General features: G+C 28.8%; 1 protein-coding gene across 1 annotated transcript in view; it reads left to right on the top strand.

The window, feature by feature from the left end:
* The first annotated feature begins 3,733 nt into the window (after window positions 1-3,733).
* LOC113793697 (uncharacterized) overlaps window positions 3,734-18,888 on the top strand; it is a 44,419-nt gene continuing 29,264 nt past the window's right edge. Inside the window, exon 1 of the mRNA XM_075824942.1 lies at window positions 3,734-5,282. Coding sequence (XP_075681057.1) covers window positions 4,274-5,282 — 1,009 coding nt within the window. The 5' untranslated portion in view covers window positions 3,734-4,273. The remainder of the gene's footprint in view (window positions 5,283-18,888) is intronic.

Genomic DNA, 18,888 nt, shown 5'->3' with positions numbered 1-18,888 from the left:
AATGAATGAATGAATGGATTCTTTTTTTTAAACAAAATGAATTTCAATCTAATTTAGCTCGTTTTTGATAATAATAATAATCATCATCATCATCATTATGAGTGTGTAATGTATAGCTTTAGGGTTTTTCGTTCAAAACAAACAACGAACGTTGAATCTTTTGAATCATTCGTTTTTACAATTGAAAAAAAAATGAAAATAATTAGCATTTTTTCTCTCTAAATATATATAAATAGAATAATTGGAAAAGCTTCTGCTGCTGTTTCTGTTCCGCTAGATCTGCAAGAATATGTTATGTGATTTGCTTCGTTTGTAATGAATGAATTTTTTTCGCTGTTTTCATAAAAGTTGTCGAAGAGAAAGAGAGCGAAAACTATTTTAAATAAAATAAAATGAAATGAATGAATGAAAATCACAAAGATTGAACACTGGAAAAAAAAGTTTTTCAATTCTCTTCAATTCTTAGATTCAATGATGATGATTATTATTATTATTTTGTATATACGATTCTGGGCCAAAACAAAACAAAAAAACTGACAGAAACAGAATGATGATGATGATAATGATGATGATGATGATGATGAAATTGAAGAAACTGTTTAAAAGATGATGAAAAAAAAGAAATGAAAATGAAAACTTAAAATGAAATGAAATAATTTTTCTGATGAAAGAAAACGAAAACTTTAACTAACGAAAAATCATTATTCAAAAAAAAACGGGATTCATTTGAATAAATAATGTGTGATAGAAACTTTATCCAAAAATGGAAATGAACAATTTTCTTTTCTTTTTTTTCTAAATTTAATTTTATTGTTAAAATTTTTCATTATTTCTTTTGAAGAAAAAATTAAATTGTTTTCATTTCATTTCTAATATTTGCCCATAATCAAATGTTGGTCGGCGAATTTTCTAATGAATCAACCATACTACCGATCATCAAATGTCTTTGTCAGAAAATAATGACATATAAATGAAATGTCCAAAATATTTGGAATATTATTTGTTTGATGAATTTTTTTGTTCCTAATTCTATTGAATTGAATTGAAAAAACATCGACAAATCAAATCTTTTTGGATCATTTTCCTTTTTTGTTATTCAACTATTGTTTTATCACAACAACAATATTGATTTTGTAATTCCGGGAATTTTCGCTTTTGTCTTCTTCTTCAATTCTTCGCCGTTCCACTTTTGTCCATTCAATCAGTACCGCACTCAATAAAAAAAATTTCATTTTGCTTTTGTTTTGATTAAAGAACCATAGAAAAATAGATAGAGAGAAAGAGAATGAACATTATACTCATTTAATTCCAATTCATCATCATTGGATTGTCATTGTTTGTTAATGGATTGATCATTGAAACAAACAATGAAAATATTTAATGTTTGATGACATTTTTTTTTGTTCCCTGATTTATCTTTGAACAAAAACAAAACCATTCTTCATTTTCTTTTTCTTTTTGGTCCTTCTCATTGTCACCGTTTTGTTTTTCCCCATAGAAAAAGAAAAAATCACTCATTTTTATATATTTGAAATGAAAAAATTCTATAGTTGATCATCAAATCATTCAAAATAATCATAAATTTTTACACTTTTGTTTTTCATATCTTGAGAAAGAGAGAGAGAGAATTTTTTTTTCATATACAGTGGTACCTCGGTTAACGAACACCTCGATTAACGAAATTTTCGGTTAACGACGATGGGTCAGGAGAAAAAATTACCTCAGTTAACGATGATTTTTTCGGTTAACGACGATTTAAAAAAATCAATTTTTTGATTTTTTCAACAAAGACAACATCCTACTTATGAGAATTGATACCTAATCAAGAAATTTCATGAAAATTACAAGTTCCAAATATAATAATCGCTAGCCGAAAATGATTCTTTTTGGTTGAACAAATCTGAATTCCCTTATTCAGTTATGATTACTAACGATTCAAAATTCGCTTGCTTAACGATGATCACTAACAAATCAAAATTCATTTGTTTGAAGATCATCACTAAAAAATCCAAATTCACTTGTTCGAAGATCATCACTGAAAAATCCAAATTTCCTAACCAAGCAATGATCACTGAAAAATCTAAATTCACTAACCAAGCAATGATCACTGAAAAATCTAAATTCACTAACCAAGCAATGATCACTGAAAAATCCAAATTCACTAACCAAGCAATGATCACTGAAAAATCCAAATTCACTAACCAAGCAATGATCACTGAAAAATCCAAATTCACTAACCAAGCAATGATCACTGAAAATCCAAATTCACTTGCTTAACGATGGTCACTAACAAATCCAAATTCACTTGCTTAACGATGGTCACTAACAAATCGAAATTCACTTGCTTAAAGATCATCACTGAAAATCAAATTCACTTGCTTAACGATGGTCACTAACAAATCCAAATTCACTAACCAAGCAATGATTTGGATTTGTTAGTGACCATCGTTAAGCAAGTGAATTTGATTTGTTAGTGACCATCGTTAAGCAAGTGAATTTGATTTTCAGTGATCATTGCTTGGTTAGTGAATTTAGATTTTCAGTGATCATTGCTTGGTTAGAAATTTGGATTTTCAGTGATGATCTTTAAGCAAGTGAATTCGGATACGTTAGTGATGATCTTCGAACAAGTGAATTTGGATTTTTTAGTGATGATCTTCAAACAAATGAATTTGGATTTTTTAGTGACCATCGTTAGACAATCAAAAACATATTGCAACTCTTTTTGAGAAAAAAGGTAAAGAATTATGACAGTGAAGCAAACTTTTAAGGGAAGTGGGACATTTTTCATTTTTATCACCGAAAAGTGATGATTTCCGTTATCAGATCCAGTCTATGGATTAGCCTAGATAAGAACGAATTCAAAAATAATCAGTTTATTATGTTTACATGGCTTTTTTCGAGAATTTAAGGTGATACTAGGAAATCAAGGTCTGAGGTCGGATCAATTCTATCCGCTCTCCATTGAAACCTATGGGAAATCGTACCTCGGTTAACGAACATTTCGGTTAACGACGGTTTTTCAGGTCCCGATCATCGTCGTTAACCGAGGTACCACTGTATTATAAATAATGGCCAAGAATAATTTTTTTTCCATAATCATTATTATATTGAAAAATGATTGATCATTTTCATTTTTAAAAAGTTCTTCATGTATATGTGTTTATTTGTCTTTATATAGATAGAATATTTCTGTAGTTACTTTCAATGTGTGTGTGTGTGTGTTTTTATAATGTTGCTGTTGAATAACCGATACCATTACCGGTTCATCTTTTTTCTTTTTCACTCTCTCTCTCTCTTGCACTCACTCATTTCTTTTGATTCTTGTACGGAAATAATTCTTTATTCTTCTTCATCATCATCACTCAAACTTATGTTTTTGCGTTTTTTTGTTGTCTGGTTTGTTTGTTTGTTTGTAGAAACAAAAAAAAAAATCGACAGGAAATCTAAACTTATCATCATTCATTCATATCCATCATTATTACATCATAGTAATTATAATGATTAAATAAATTATTTACTTTTTGATGATTTCAAATGAATCATTGATTACCAAAAAAAATTTAATGATTTTTTTCAATTTTTGTTTGTCCATCAATAGATTATGAATTTTCACTCATTTATATCATCAAAATGGAATGAAATATTGAAAAAAATAAAATTATCAATATTAAAAATGATAATTTTTCAAATGTTGTTGACAATAAATGTTTCGGTTTTCATTTGAAAAATATCATGATAATCAATGATAATTGTAAAGTTTAATATGATAAAATATATAATGATTATCATGTAATAAATGATTATGTAAAATAAATATTTTGTTTTCTTGCATTGAATAAAAATGATATAAACACTTATCATCATCATTATCATCATTATCCGAGAGTAACTTTTCTATTCATTTGCCATTTCTTCTTACTTGCTATGAAATTTCAGCATTTTTTCCGTGTATTCATAATGATTCCTGAATAATCAACATCAACAAAGGAATTACGAATCTTCATCAACATAAACATCATAATCATCATTGGTTTTCATCGTAAACATTATTCTAATTGTTTTTTTTCCTGTGTGTAATCAATGTTTCAATGATTCATTCATTCATTCATTTTATGTGGGTGTTTTTGTTTATCATCAAAACATCGAAAAATAATCCTAAACGGAATAACTAAGGTATATTCCTGGCGCATAATTATTCTATGTTTACATCATCGATGTGTTTATGTTTTTTGCTAAAACAGCTTATGCTAATCCCAATTAAAATATTTTCATGATGAATAACAATTCTAAAGAAATTAAACAAACAGAAATAACAACAGCAGCAATAGATGATTGTCATTTTCATTCAGTTTTCATTCTTCGTTTGAATTCCAATGAATTCTGTTCGAGAATAGCATTCGATGATAATAATTGTGATAAAATTGCTTTCAACCATAGAAATTTACATTGGTCATCAGTATGGTTATCACCATCAATATTATTTCAACAAATTTATGTGCCAACATTTACATTCAACAATTATTATAAACATTTGAAATTCATTTATATGGAATCAACGGAAAAGAACGGAATATTGATTTATTCATTTATCGATAATAATATTGTCAACGACAATTCTTTATTACGATTATGTTCAAATTCTTCTTTATCATCATCATTTTTTGATCATCCATCAACATTTCGTGTTTATCTGCATAATAATAATGATAATAAAAACCAAATGATGACAACAAACAACAATTCATTAATGATGTTGAATAAAATAATAACGTCCAAAGCAAATACTGGAATAATGGATGACAAAATGATTATCGTTATTCCTTTAAAAACTTTAAAACCGAATGATCTTTTAGTTGATAAAGATCATCATCAAATGGAACAAAGAATAAACAACAACAACAACAACGATGATGATTATAGGTTTTTATCATTGTTTAAATTTGATGATAAACAGAATCGATTCCATAAACAACAAGAACAAGGTTATAGTATTTCACATCTTAAACATTATCATCATAATCATCATAATCATCCACAAAAACAACGAATAAAACATTTTTTATTACATATGTTTGCATTTATTTATTTTCTATTTACAACACAAACAATGATTATTTCGTTTGCATTATCATCAACTGTACCATCATCATCATCATCATCATCATCTGTATCATTAGTATCATTGAAATTGCCATCAACAACAACAACATTGGCACCACGAGTTCCACCATCATCATCATCATCATCATTTTTGACCATTTTATGTCAGCCAGTAATTGGTAAGTTTTATTTTTGTTTTTTTTTCAAAGTTTTTTATTATTTTTTCTTAACTGTAAAAATATATGGATTCTGTTTACAGTGTGAAATAAAAAAAAGATAACAGTTTTTAATGGCTGTAAAGACCTATTATTTGAGCTTTTGCTGTTTTTAAAGGGGGTTAAAGGGGAAAAAAATACATTTAACACATGCATAGAAATATTTAGATGACAACATCCAATCCATAATGTGCATTCCATTACAAATCTATTTCATTTGAATTTTTTTTTATTCAAATTTTCAACGAATGAAATTATCAATTTAAAATGTAATGCAATTTGATTATGCTGATATATATTCTGTTTTCATTTGTTTTTTTACAATCAATTTTTTCCGTTTTCCCATGAATATCATCATCATTTTATTTTTAGTTATATGTTTTTTTCACATGCTCATAAATTCACAAAAAGTCTTTGTTTTTGTTTTTGGTGTGTGGGTATTGAAATTTGCCGTTTCTCCGGAAACACTATTCTTTCGTTGAAAACATTATCCACCACCATCATCATCAAACATCATATATTCACATTGTAATAGTAACAAAAATATATCTACCATGTTTAATCTAATGTTATTTAGTTAAGTTATAGCAAATTTTGTAAATTTTTTCTCCCATATTTTTTTCATTTTCTTTCAATCAAACATCTACGTTTGTTAAAATCCAAAAGCGTAGAGAATTGTAACTGAAACTAGGCAACCGAATAATCAGAAAAACAAAAAATATTGGTCGACCTTCTACCAAAAGATGATTATAATGATGATGATGATGGCCGAAGTTCATTCCAAATGAAATTGAGTGTAGAGAAGAAAATCTAGAGCTTTAACATCACCCACACTCACATGGGATTGTTTTTATTTATTTTTATTATTATTATGGTCATTGTTATTGCCGAAATATATATTGTTTGTGTGCTTGGATGTCGGCATTCCGGTTTTGTTATCTCGTTTTTTTTGTAAAAAGCAAACAATCAACAAACAAAATCAGTGCACAAAAAAAAATTCCCTTGTAATGGAACATGAAAAAACGGGTAAACACAGAGAATGGAAAAAAAAGAAAAGAAAAAGCACTTGAAATGGAATGAATTTTTTTTAAAACAACAAAAAGCGATTCTAGAAATTCTTCTTAATGATGATGATACCAATCAACATTTTCTTCAACACCAACACACACATACACCGATAATTTATATTCAAGATTTTTTTAGCTGAAAATAAAGTGCTTCTGAAAAAAAGTTGTTGTTGTTGTTGTTGTTGTTTGTCAAATTCATTCATTCAATTCCACTTTCAATGATGATGATAATAATGATGATAAGGTAATTCAAATGAAAATTCTTATATAATTTTTTAAAAAAAAACACTTGAAATAAAATGAGTTAGTTGTAATTCCATTGTTGACGATTGTTGTTTTTCTTACAAATTGTCTCGAATCGAATAATATAACCTAAAATCATCATCATAATCATTGGGGAGAGAATTTATATGGAATTTTTGTTTGTTTGTTTTTTTTTGTTGAAAATAAGAATTTAAATAAATAAACAAAAAACAAAAACAAAATTGAATCCATCATTACCATATTTTTTGTTTGTTTGTTTGTTTGTCAAACATTTCAAAATCGTTTGTTTGTTTTATACCTGTTGTTGTTGTTGTCGTATGAATCCTTTTTGGAAATGTTTGAAAATTTTACGTAAATATTGAAAAAAAAGAAATTCAGAGTGAATATTGTTCTGAGAATTTCTTTTTTTCTCTAAACACTCGTTTAATCCTTTGAATGATTGGTATGTTATATGACTGAAATTTATCTTATTTTTTGTTTCTGGATCTGGATTTTTTTATTTCGATTTCACACTTTTCACCAATATATGCTATTTCGTAGCTAAATGATGATGCAGATGATGAAAAATCCAATTCCAATTTCAATCTCTTATGGGGATAAAGCTTTGGTATCATTTCGTATAGAATTAAAACGATCAAGAAAGAATGATGAAAAGTTGAATAAAGTTTCAGTTTGATGATGATGGTGACAAAATTGGTTGTCGAATGGAATGATAAAATATTACTTTACTTTTTTTTTTTGTCAAATAAATTCTTAGCTTTATAAGCTATTTTCCTGCGTCGTATACCATTCGATTTATATGTATGTTTTTTTTTTGTTCTGTTGCAGGAGGCTAATTTTAAATTTTAAATCTCCTCCTTTCATTTTTTTTTTCATTTCGTGACGATTGGAAAATGACGATGGATGAGCCCGAAGAAGAAGAAAGAAAAAAAGTTCGTTGAAGAAGATACGATTGAAAAAAAAGAAATGAATTTTACTTCAACCCCCGGTTTATACTTTTATCCATTGAAAGTGTTTTTTTATTTTGTTGAAAAAAATCCCCCTCCCTCCGTTTTTATCATCAGTTATATAATAAATTTGAAATTTTTTTTTCTGGCATCCACAACTGACTTTGGCTAAAATAAAAGATAAATATTTGTAAAGATGAGCATCGAAGTTTTTTTTTCTTCCTATTTCTACTGTATAAGTTCGTGTCATTTGAGTTCATTTCGTTTTTATTTTATTCGATTTCTCGTTCATTTCATTTCGTATTTTTTCTAACTCCCTTTTATTTTTTTTCCATTTCATTTGGATTTGTGTTGTCCAAAGTCAAATAACTTAACGAAGATGAAGAGAAAAGCAAAAGAAGAAGAAAAAAAAAATAATATTAACAAACATCGAAACGACAATTTTCATTGAATTTAGGTTATTTTTATTTGCTTCCTTCGATTCTTGGAATGAAAAAAATTTCCAAATAACCAACCAAACGAAATAAAAAATGTTTGTTTTTTTTCTTTCTTCCCCTGCATTTTTTTTTTTTTGCATCCACAAATTTGAACATACCAAATTATAATGGAAATGAATTGAAACTGTCCACAACGACGATGTTTGGTTGAAAATTGAAAATTTGAAAAGTTTTTCCTCTTGTTTCTTTCTTTATTATATATTTTTCTTTTTCTCGCCAATTGAATTTTATTTCAATTTTTTCAATTTTTGATTCTCAAACACACACACATGACTTTTTTTACCCACCTTTTTCATAGATTCTTGCTCCCACTTTCATTTTCAAACACATATATGAAATTTATGGCATGTGACATTTTATTTCACACACTCACACACACGTATTTTGTATACTTTATAATGGTTTTTTTTCTCACACACATGTTAATCGGAACGATGAAGAACGATGATTTGAATATAAAAATGACCATTATATTTGATTTAGGCCATAATTTATATTACGATGATGATTCGTTTTTGTTCACTGTGCAAAAATTAGTTTAGCCGGTTGTATGATGTGTTTACTTTTTGTTTTTGGAAACTTGAAACTGCCGAAATCTCCGAAAGAGAAAACCTTTTTTATTTCACAAATCAAAATGAATGATACAAACCAAAATCAAAACAATTTATATTTATAACCATAATATGAAAATCATATTCATTTCTTATTTCATTTCATTTAATTTGGTTATTTTTTTCCGATAGATTATATTCCCGGAAAATAAAATCATCATCATAATAATAATGGTACATTTTCAAGATTTTTTTCTCACTCTCTTTTTTTCATTTTCAAGATTTTTTTTTTTTGTTGATTTCATCATTATTAAGGCTTATTTTTTTGTTGTTTTGTTTTGTTTTGTTCATCATTATTGTCGTTGTTTCGTATAGTCATTGTAAACATGATGGCCACCATTTTTATTTTTCTTCAGTCAATATTCTCTCTCATTTTCTAATCTAATGGGAATTCGATTTTATTTCTCTATCTTGGTTATTTTTTTTCTTCTTCTGGTTGGTTATGGAATTCTTCATTATCATCATCATTATAATGTTTTTTTTTTGTTTTTTCGGCAAAAAACCATCCACCAATATTCTTGATATGTTTGTTAAGAGAATGTTTTTTTTTCTCATTTTGGTTTGGTTTGGTTAAATTGGCTGGTTCATTCTTTCTATTTTTGTTTTGTTTTCAAGCGGTGCTTCTTAATTTTATTTTGTTTTTGTTTTTTATCTTTATTTGTTTTCGATTATATATTTTTTTCGTTCATAAATATTATTCACTTGAACTATATTGAAATTAGGAGAAAACCAGGAAAAAAACTTTGCACCGAAAAATAACAAACAAACAACAAAGGTCCATCGGTATTGTATTGAATGGTGATTATATGCTGTTGTTTATTCTGATGTTCGAGAGAAAGAATAAAAAACAAGAATATTATCAGAATAAGTATTACCGTAAATATCGTTGTTGTTGTTGTTGTTGTTGTTGTAATTCCCATGAAAGAATTTCGGTTAATTTTGTTTGTGCTTAGGTTTTGGTTTTCGGGTATTTTTTTCAACTAGTAAGATTTTTGTTTTTCAATTCTTATATCATCGTTTGGTTGTTGTTGTTGTTGTTGAAGTTCATCAATTGAGTTAAATATTAAAATGGTGAATGAATACGATGAACAAACAAACAAACAGAAAAAAATAAAGACAAATACTGGATCTATGGTTCTGGATTCTCTCTCTATGTTTGTCCTTGTATGTTTGCTTTTTTTATTCTTTATTATTATAGCCATAAGTATGGTTATAGAATATCGAAAATCTCAATAATGTTTTTCTTTTCTTCGTTTCATTCTCGGTCTCAATATCATCACTGTTGTTGTTCGTTTTTTTTCATTTCTTAGAATTAAAAAATGATAGTGGGAGATTTTCGTTTCTTTTTTTTTCTGTCGATAATGATGATGCTTACTTACTTACTTACGTTGTTGTTGTCACTGTGTGTGTGTGTCTATTAGCGGTCTATGATCATTGATGATGGCCATTTTTTTTCCAGCCGAAACCAAACCATCCTTCTTTCTTTCTTTCGTTTTTAGCCATTTCATATTATTAGTGTTAATGTTTTTTTTTTCGTTTGCTGGATGTTATTATTTGGGATAGGGTTGATAAGGATAAATCGTGTGTAATGTATGTGTGCGATGTAGAGAAGAAACAAAACCCAGAATCCGGATCAAAGAATAATTTTTTTTCCCTTCATTACAAAATAGTGATCGAATAAGTGTGAGGATAGAATACAATTCTAAGAAGAAAAAACCAAGGAAAGAAGAAGAAGAAAAAATGATCGAAACAAAAACCGGAAAAATAACGGAAAGAAATTCGATCGATTCGAAGAATTTTTCTTCTTATTTTTACTTTATGAAATAAATGAAAGATCAAACACCAGAAAACGGATGAAAATCTCGGGAATAGAAGAACAGAAAAACAAAAAACAGAAAACACATAGAATCATCATTATCATCATTAATGTTTGCCACATATAAACATTGAAAATGGATCGAAAATCATGATGTTAGTGATGAATGAATGAATGAAAAACAAAAAATCAAAAAAAAGTAGAAAAACCGTAAAACAAGCGTCTCTAGATAAGCAATTTCTGTCACATTATATTAACTGTATGTTTCATTGATTCATCGTTGTCTTAATTTTGTCATTGTCACCTTGTTTCATTCGTTTTCTTTTTTTTTTCGTTTTGGTCAAATCATTAATTTCTGTCGAATAATATACAGTTCTCCATTTAGATTTTGTTGTTGTTGTTTTGTTTTCATGTATTTTACATTTGTTTTCATTTCTTCTTTCTGAATTAAGAATCCGAAAAGATTTTTTCTCCTTCACTCATTTTATCACCAAAATCATTCGATTGCCTGTTTTGTAGGTTGCTTTTTATTCAAAAAACTGTATTCGTTGCGTATAAACTTTTTTCTTCGTTTTGGTTGAAAGAATATTTCAATTATTTGAAATTTTTCATCATCAATTTCCAAGAAAAAAAAGAATCATTGTTATTACATTTCTTTTTCATTTATTGATCAACATGACTTTCAGAATAATAATAAAAAAAATTCAAGAATTCAGTATTGTAATGGCCAAAAAAAAAATCTTTTCTCTTCTATTCCACGAATGCATTTGAACAACAACAAAAAAAAACCAAATTGATGAAGAAAAATGAATGGCTAACCATTCATTCATTTTTTTCCTATAGTCCTAATAATAATGTTCACATTAAATTTTCCAAACTAAAAAAAAAATTCATTTCAAGAATGAAAATCCAATTTATCTTAACTAATGTTATAGGGATTTTCATGGATATGAAAAAAAGAAGAAGAAAAATTTCTAGAAATGATATCAACAATAACAACAACAACATTAATGATAATGATAACAATAAGATTATTGCCATGATCTATTCATTCATTTTCTTCAAATTTTGCTTCAATGATTTGTTGTTGAATGAGAAAAAAGTGGGAATTAATTTTTCAAAAAATTTGAAATGATTTTAAACTTAATTTTTACCAGATTGAATTATAGAATCTTTTTTTGGTTTATTCTTTCACTTGTCATTGTTATTTCAGGATTTTTGTCTTTCTGGTCAGATTCTTTATTCGGTTTTGATTTTGGTTTTTTTTCATTCGGTTGACTTCACATTGTGTGATCATATAACAGATTTCATTCGAAAATAATAAATATATTTCCGTTCGTGTTTTCAATATATAAAAAAGCATTCTTCTTCATCATCATCATCATCATACATGATGATTGATATGATTTTTCAATATACTTGTCATATAATATTTTTCTTTCTTATTCGTATCTCTCTCTCTCTCTCTCTCTCTATTTCTTGATGATGTCATCATTTGTCTTATCATCTTCGTCTATTGTTGTCCTCGTTATATAACATTTGAAAATTGACCCATTATTATTTATCATCATTAAACATTATCAAATACTTTAGCCAAGCGTTTGTGTGTTAATCAAAAGATTAAAATGAAAAATAGAAATAAAAACCCTGAAATAAAAAAGAATAGTAGATAAAAAAAATTGAAATGGATTTTGTTTTTTTTTGTTGTTGTTTTCGTCGTTCGTTGACAAACCACAAAAAAAAGTTTTGATTTTTTTTTTGGCCAGAAAAAAAAACTTATCGGGTATCATGTTTGTGTATGTGCTTGTCATCATTATCAATAACGATACAAGCTCATTACAATCATTCTATAATGGATTCTGTTGTAATAACAACTAAATTCACTACAGCAACTTTTATGACAAAAGAATTTTTTTTTTAAAGAATCAAAAAAAAATCCAATGAATCCAAGTAAGTTATGGATTACAAAGCAAACGACAGCTAGACTGAGTGATAGAAAGTAAGTGATATATCTGATACAAATAAAGATTGTTTTTCTCCCCTCATTCATTCATTGTTATACTACCGTTTTATTATTCTCATTCATCTTTGTTTTTTATCATAAACTGAATATGTTTGGTTTCCACACACACACACAATGCACAAATATTTGGTGTTTTGCTTATAATTCATATCATTCCATGAATTTTTTTTCCCATTCTCTCACTCTCTTTCGTGTATGTTAATAAAGCAGAATTTATTAGGAATATAAAATAAATGAAATGAAATGGAATAGTTACGAAACTGTGTTTATTTCATCATCATCAAAAAAAAATGACCAAAACAAAGTATATAAATGTTTGTATATAAATAGAAATTCAAATCATTTTCGGTTGTTTGGCCTTTTTTTTCTTCTTCACTATTCTTCATCTTTTTTTCTTCCAAAAAATGATCTTCATATTCTTCATATCCTTTTGTTAGTTTTCTTTTCATATTGTTAGTCTCAGAGTTTTTTTTTTTTTTTTTTGGTTAGAATAGAAGTTTGATTCTTATTCGGTTCGTTGATTTGTTTTGATCTGTTTATGGTTACTATTTTTTTCTGTCTCTCTCTCACTACAATCTTTACCAATGGTGAATGAATGAATGAATAGAGAGAAAGAAAAGTTTCTGGAACGACTATGATGATGGTGACGATTTGTGAATGAAGAATTTGAAACAAAGTTATGGATAGAAACCATAGAATTGTGATTATTTTCTTTTTCTTTTTCAATGAAAATGTTGAGAACTTTTTTTTTCTGCTCTACTTTTTTCTGAAGATATTTGGTTGTTGTTTTGTTTATTCTATTTTGATACTATCAGATATTTGTTTTGAATGTTAATGTTTGATTGCTTTCAGAATTCATTGGAATGAAGAAAAGATAAAAAGAAAAATAAAGATTTGAACTTGTAATTCAATTCTTGAATCTGATGAATTTGCAAGCTTCTTGTTTGGTGTGTGTGTGTGTTTAGGCGTTTGTAAATTTCTTTCCTGTTGATCGGTTAGCAAAACAAAAATCTTACCAAGAAAAAAATGATGGAATTAAAGATGCTAATGATGATTAATGTCAATACAAAAAAAAAAAAAAACAAAAATGAATCTTCTCCATTTCTTTTTACCCAAAATAAATTCAGTTAGTCAGTTTACTTTACATTTATGTGTCTTGTGCTATTTAAGAGATTCAAATGAATGAAAATTGATACATTTAGCTAAGTAAAAAAATATTGTATTGAAATCCTGAACGAATCATGTTAGTTTTTTTTTCGTTCATTCATTCATTCTAACAGCATGTGTATTGTAAAAGAATCATTCTTCTTCATTCTTTTTTTTTTGACGATTATGATTCGATTATGCATACCATATTGCTGTTTTTTTCTCAATTCACCGCAAACAAAATTGAAAAACAATTTGCTTTGCTTTTTTTTTTTGTTGGTTGAATCATAATATCCATTTTTGTCAAACAAAAAAAAAAAGTACTATCATTATCATCATCTTTGTGTCTTTTGGGCTTTTGAATGCATCAATCCTATAGGATTTTGGTTTTTTTTTATATTTTTCAACTTATTATCTTGATAAAAATCTATGTATTGTATGTATGGGTATTATTTTGTCATTCATATCAGAATGATGATGATCATCATCAAAAGAGAGAATGAGAGAAAAAACCAGAATCACAGAATATTCTCTATGGTACTATTATTCAAAAGCATATGCATACATACATACATATTTATCTTATACAATTCATCTTTTTTTTCAGCAAATAAATCAATAGTATGTTGAAAAATATTCATATTATTATTGAATTGAATTGAATTTATAATTGTAAAAATTGATAATAATAAACTAACAATGTATAAACCAGTGTTATGCAAATGAAATTAATAAATTATCATTAAGTTATCTGAATCATTGAATAGGAAAGAATCCTTTTTCTACCGAATGTTTCACAGAAACATGACATAATTTGCACAGCCATATGCACATGATTTAATTATGACCAATGATTATAATGATGATGATGATGATGATGATTGAAAAAAATTCATCATAAAATATAAATCAAATTTCTCTTCTCATTCATTTGTTATCAATATTTTCTATATGTTAAAATCATGATCATGATGATCATCATCAATAGTCGAAATAGCCGCCGTTGAGCTAAGACGTATGAAATTTGCTAAGCGTTTGAAATCTCGTATTTTTGCCTTTTAAATAAGTTTTTATCTCTTTTAATCTACATATTTATGAATAAATCAGTAGTCTGTAACTTTGTCTTTCGATTGATGCTAGTGTTTCAAGTGTTTCAAGTGATTCTAACCCATTCCGAACCTATTTTTCCCATATTTCATCATCGCTCATTGTACAAATACCATAAGTTGCTCATCATCACCTCATCACCCATCTTTCTCATCAAATAACCTACCATCTCAATAACTTTTACTCCATCTTCAACTTAATTAATCATAAATCATCTTAATATCTGTGTTTTCTTCATCTTTTGTGTTTTTCTTCATCCTTTCGTGTATTTCTTTATTATTGCTCAAATATTAGACTCTTTCTGGGTCCTACTAGTGCTGCCACTATGACCAGAAGAAAGAGCAACGCTTATCAACGTATTGTGCCGTCTGACTCAGACGCTGAATCATCATCAATACCGAACAAATCATCAAAAAGCGCAGAGAATGAAGCTCATGCAAAATTAGAAAATCTATGCATCGACCCTTCACCAATTGCTACATTCGATATCGATAAATGCTGTGACATTTTGGATCTTTTCAACATAGGCGACAAACGTTCAACATCACGATATATCAGTATTCTCCCAATTCTATCTACAACTATCAGAGCATTAGCTTTTACAAGCGAACAGAAAACATTTAACTTACTTGAGGAAATCAAACAAAACATCAAAGATAACAACAAACAACAACCAATTCCTATAAGCTACGCGCAAATGGTACGAAGAGAACCACAACAAGTGCAAATGATTCCCAAACAAGAAAAGACAATTATCATCAAACCAAACAACAACATACCACCACCAACCATACAGGGGGGATAGAAAGTAACTTTATATATGAAAACAGCTGTTTTTTATTTTTAACGGATTTGTTTTTTGATTGTTATTGATTTGATTTTTTGATTATTTGAAAATTTTTTTTTGTTTTGGGAACTATGAAAACTCCTACAAAACAACAAGAAGAAAAAATTGCTATCCGAGCGCAAATTCGTCGACTATTCCAAGATGGCGTTTCAAAGGTCGAAATTTCTAAACGACTCGGTATATCGTACCCAACTGTCTATCGTTGGTTAAATCGGGACACAATTCTTGATAAAAACCGATCAGGCCGACCGACAAAAGTCACAAATTCTGTTAAAAAGATCATTGAATCTACTATGCGTGATAAAGTCGGGATTGGAACCCGCAAAACAGCCAAATGCCTGAATGCTAAATTTGCAGCTGCAGGTTCTGAACGAACCATTTCTCGCCGAACCATTATGCGTCATTTGAAAACGACAAGTTGGGGTTCTATCGTTAGGTGTGTTAAAAACAAGCCTTTATTAACCAACAAAAACATCAAAGACCGCTTGAATTTCTGTGATTTGGTCGAAAAGCAAGGGTACTTGACCAGAAGCAATCGTGGTAAAGAGCTACGAGCTCATATTCTTTGGACCGATGAGTCAGTTGTTCATCTCTACCCAAAAATGAACAGTCAAAACATGGTCATCCGTACCGATGATCCGCGTTCAATTCCATCGAATCAAGTACCGAAACATAGCCTTAGTATTATGGTTGCTGGTGGCATCTGCTCAAGAGGAAAAACTCCACTTATTGTCGTGCCGGGAAACATGAAAGTGGACACCGCGCTTTACATGGAACTAATGTTGCCTATATATTTGGAAACTTTGAACAATAAGGAATTGTTTCCCGTACCAAAAAAAAGATTATTTCAGCAAGACATGGCTCCTGCACACGGTTCCAAACGAACTATAAATTTTTGAATAGTCAAGGTTTGAATACGTGGGGAAAACACCAATGGCCGGGTAATAGTCCTGATTTTAACGTAATCGAACATTTATGGCATCGACTTCAAGATTCTGTGCTTGTGGAACCTAGGCCTACCAACCGTGCCCAGTTAATTGATCGTGTAACCGAAACATGGAATTTGATTCCTGTTTCCGATCTTGAGAAATTGGTTGAATCAATGCCAAAACGCATTGAAGAATGTAAAAAATCGAATGGACTTCATACCCACTATTAATTCGTTCATTATTAAAAAAAATTTTGTTAATATATCAAATAATAAAAAAATTAAAATTCTTTTCATTTGTAACTTGCAAAATATAACGCTACTTTCGCGCCCCCCTGTAGAGTATAAAATCCGAGATGTGATTAAACAATCTGATCAAAAAGTTAAAATCAACAAAATGTTCAGCAAAAAGAACTGTGTGATAATTAAAGTTCCCAACATTGAACAAGATCCACAAAGTATAATCGATAAAATCAACAATCACGAAATTACTAAAGATAACTGCAAAGCTTACGCCGCAAAGATGAGAGACCCAACCATCCTAGTCAAAAATGTACCATCAGATACCGATCTAGACCACATCACTGAAGAAATAACAGATTGTAACCAAGAGCTAAATGGTCTTAAAGATGAAATAAATTATCTTTTCAAGTTGAAATACGGCGACAACACCGCAAAAAATATGAATGTAGTACTCCGAGTCAGCCCTAAAGTTTACAACATCATAACAAACCAAATGCAAAACAAAATTTATCTTAACTTTCAAGGCTGTTATGTACAAACAAAAATCTTCGTAAGACAATGTCAGAAATGTTTTGAGTTTAATCACAAAACAACGGATTGTAAAAATACTGTCATCTGTAAAAACTGCGGACAACAAAAATCGAACGATCACACCTGTTCAGAAATCAAATGCTGCATTAACTGTAAAAATTCAATTAAACATAAAGACAACACCACACATTGTCCCAATACTGAAAGCTGTCCAATCTATAAATTACAGAAAGATATACTGAACGAACAAACCCAATACAGTCCATAACATGCTGTAAATACACCCATCTTTCTTTTTCCTTTTACCATGGATAATAACTCATTATTGATTATGCAACAAAACACACGCAAAAGCTTAATCGCGACAAAAGAACTACTACATTACCTTAATTTTTCCAAACCAGATATTGTACTTTTACAAGAACCTTACACTGCTAATTCTGACAAAATACTCGGTTTTCCTTTAAAATCTATTTTACATTACAAAAAAAACAGCTTGAGACCAAAATCAGGTATTCTAATTACCAATAACCACCTCTACACAGAACTGCTACCAGAATTCTCCAATAACAACATCACCACCATAAAAGTTCAACTTCATAATTCATCTCTCATCGTATCAAACGCATACATCGAACCTAATTCCTTAACAACTGAACATATCAATCTGCTTGTAAAAATCATCAACACCCACAAAAACCAACCTCTAATTGTAGCCGGAGATTTTAATTCCCGACATCCGCTTTGGCACGACAACACTGCAAATCCACAAGGCATAGCTCTCTCTGATCTAATCAACGACTTCGAACTTGACATCCACAATAATAAAGAACCAACGTGCATCACCACCAACGGAAGCAGCATAATAGACCTCACACTGACCAACAATAAAGCTACACCACGAATATCCAACTGGTACACGTCTAAGCAATCTAATACAATATTTGACCATGTATCCATTATGTTCACATACCAAGCTCAATTCTCAATCCCTAAGAAAACAATACACTCTACATATAAATTCAACGAATCTTTAGCAGACTGGCAAAAATTTATAAATCATGTCAATACGAATATTACACAACTTAACATATCAATTAATAACATTCACACTGCAGATCAAATAGATTCATGCTCTTTACAATTCACGAAAATGATCCAAGAAGCAGCATACCAATCAATCCCAACCAAAAAACAAAATAAACCTCATAGAAATCACACCCCTTGGTGGGACACAAGTTTGAGATTAATGCAAATAACAACCAAAAACCTTAGAAACTTGTACGCGCACGAGAAAAATCCAATAATGAAACAAATCAGATATCAAGAATATAAAAAATACAGAAACAAATATGTAAAATCGATATACAAAAAGAAACAAGAAAGCTGGAAAGAATTTTTAGAAGAAACACACACAAAAAACACTTGGGGTAATACATACAAATTGATCAAATCAACTTTAGCTTCTAAATCATACACATTACCAATACTAGACAAAGCACCACCTCACCAACACAATGTAATCATCAACAATATTCTAACC

This window comes from Dermatophagoides pteronyssinus, unplaced genomic scaffold (assembly GCF_027571235.1).
Source record: "Dermatophagoides pteronyssinus isolate colony J.1.1.1.1 unplaced genomic scaffold, Derpt_VIB-CSIC_2022.12 sq0003, whole genome shotgun sequence".
In the NCBI taxonomy this organism is placed as follows: Eukaryota; Metazoa; Arthropoda; class Arachnida; order Sarcoptiformes; family Pyroglyphidae; genus Dermatophagoides; species Dermatophagoides pteronyssinus.
This window is presented reverse-complemented; position numbering and strand designations above follow the sequence as displayed.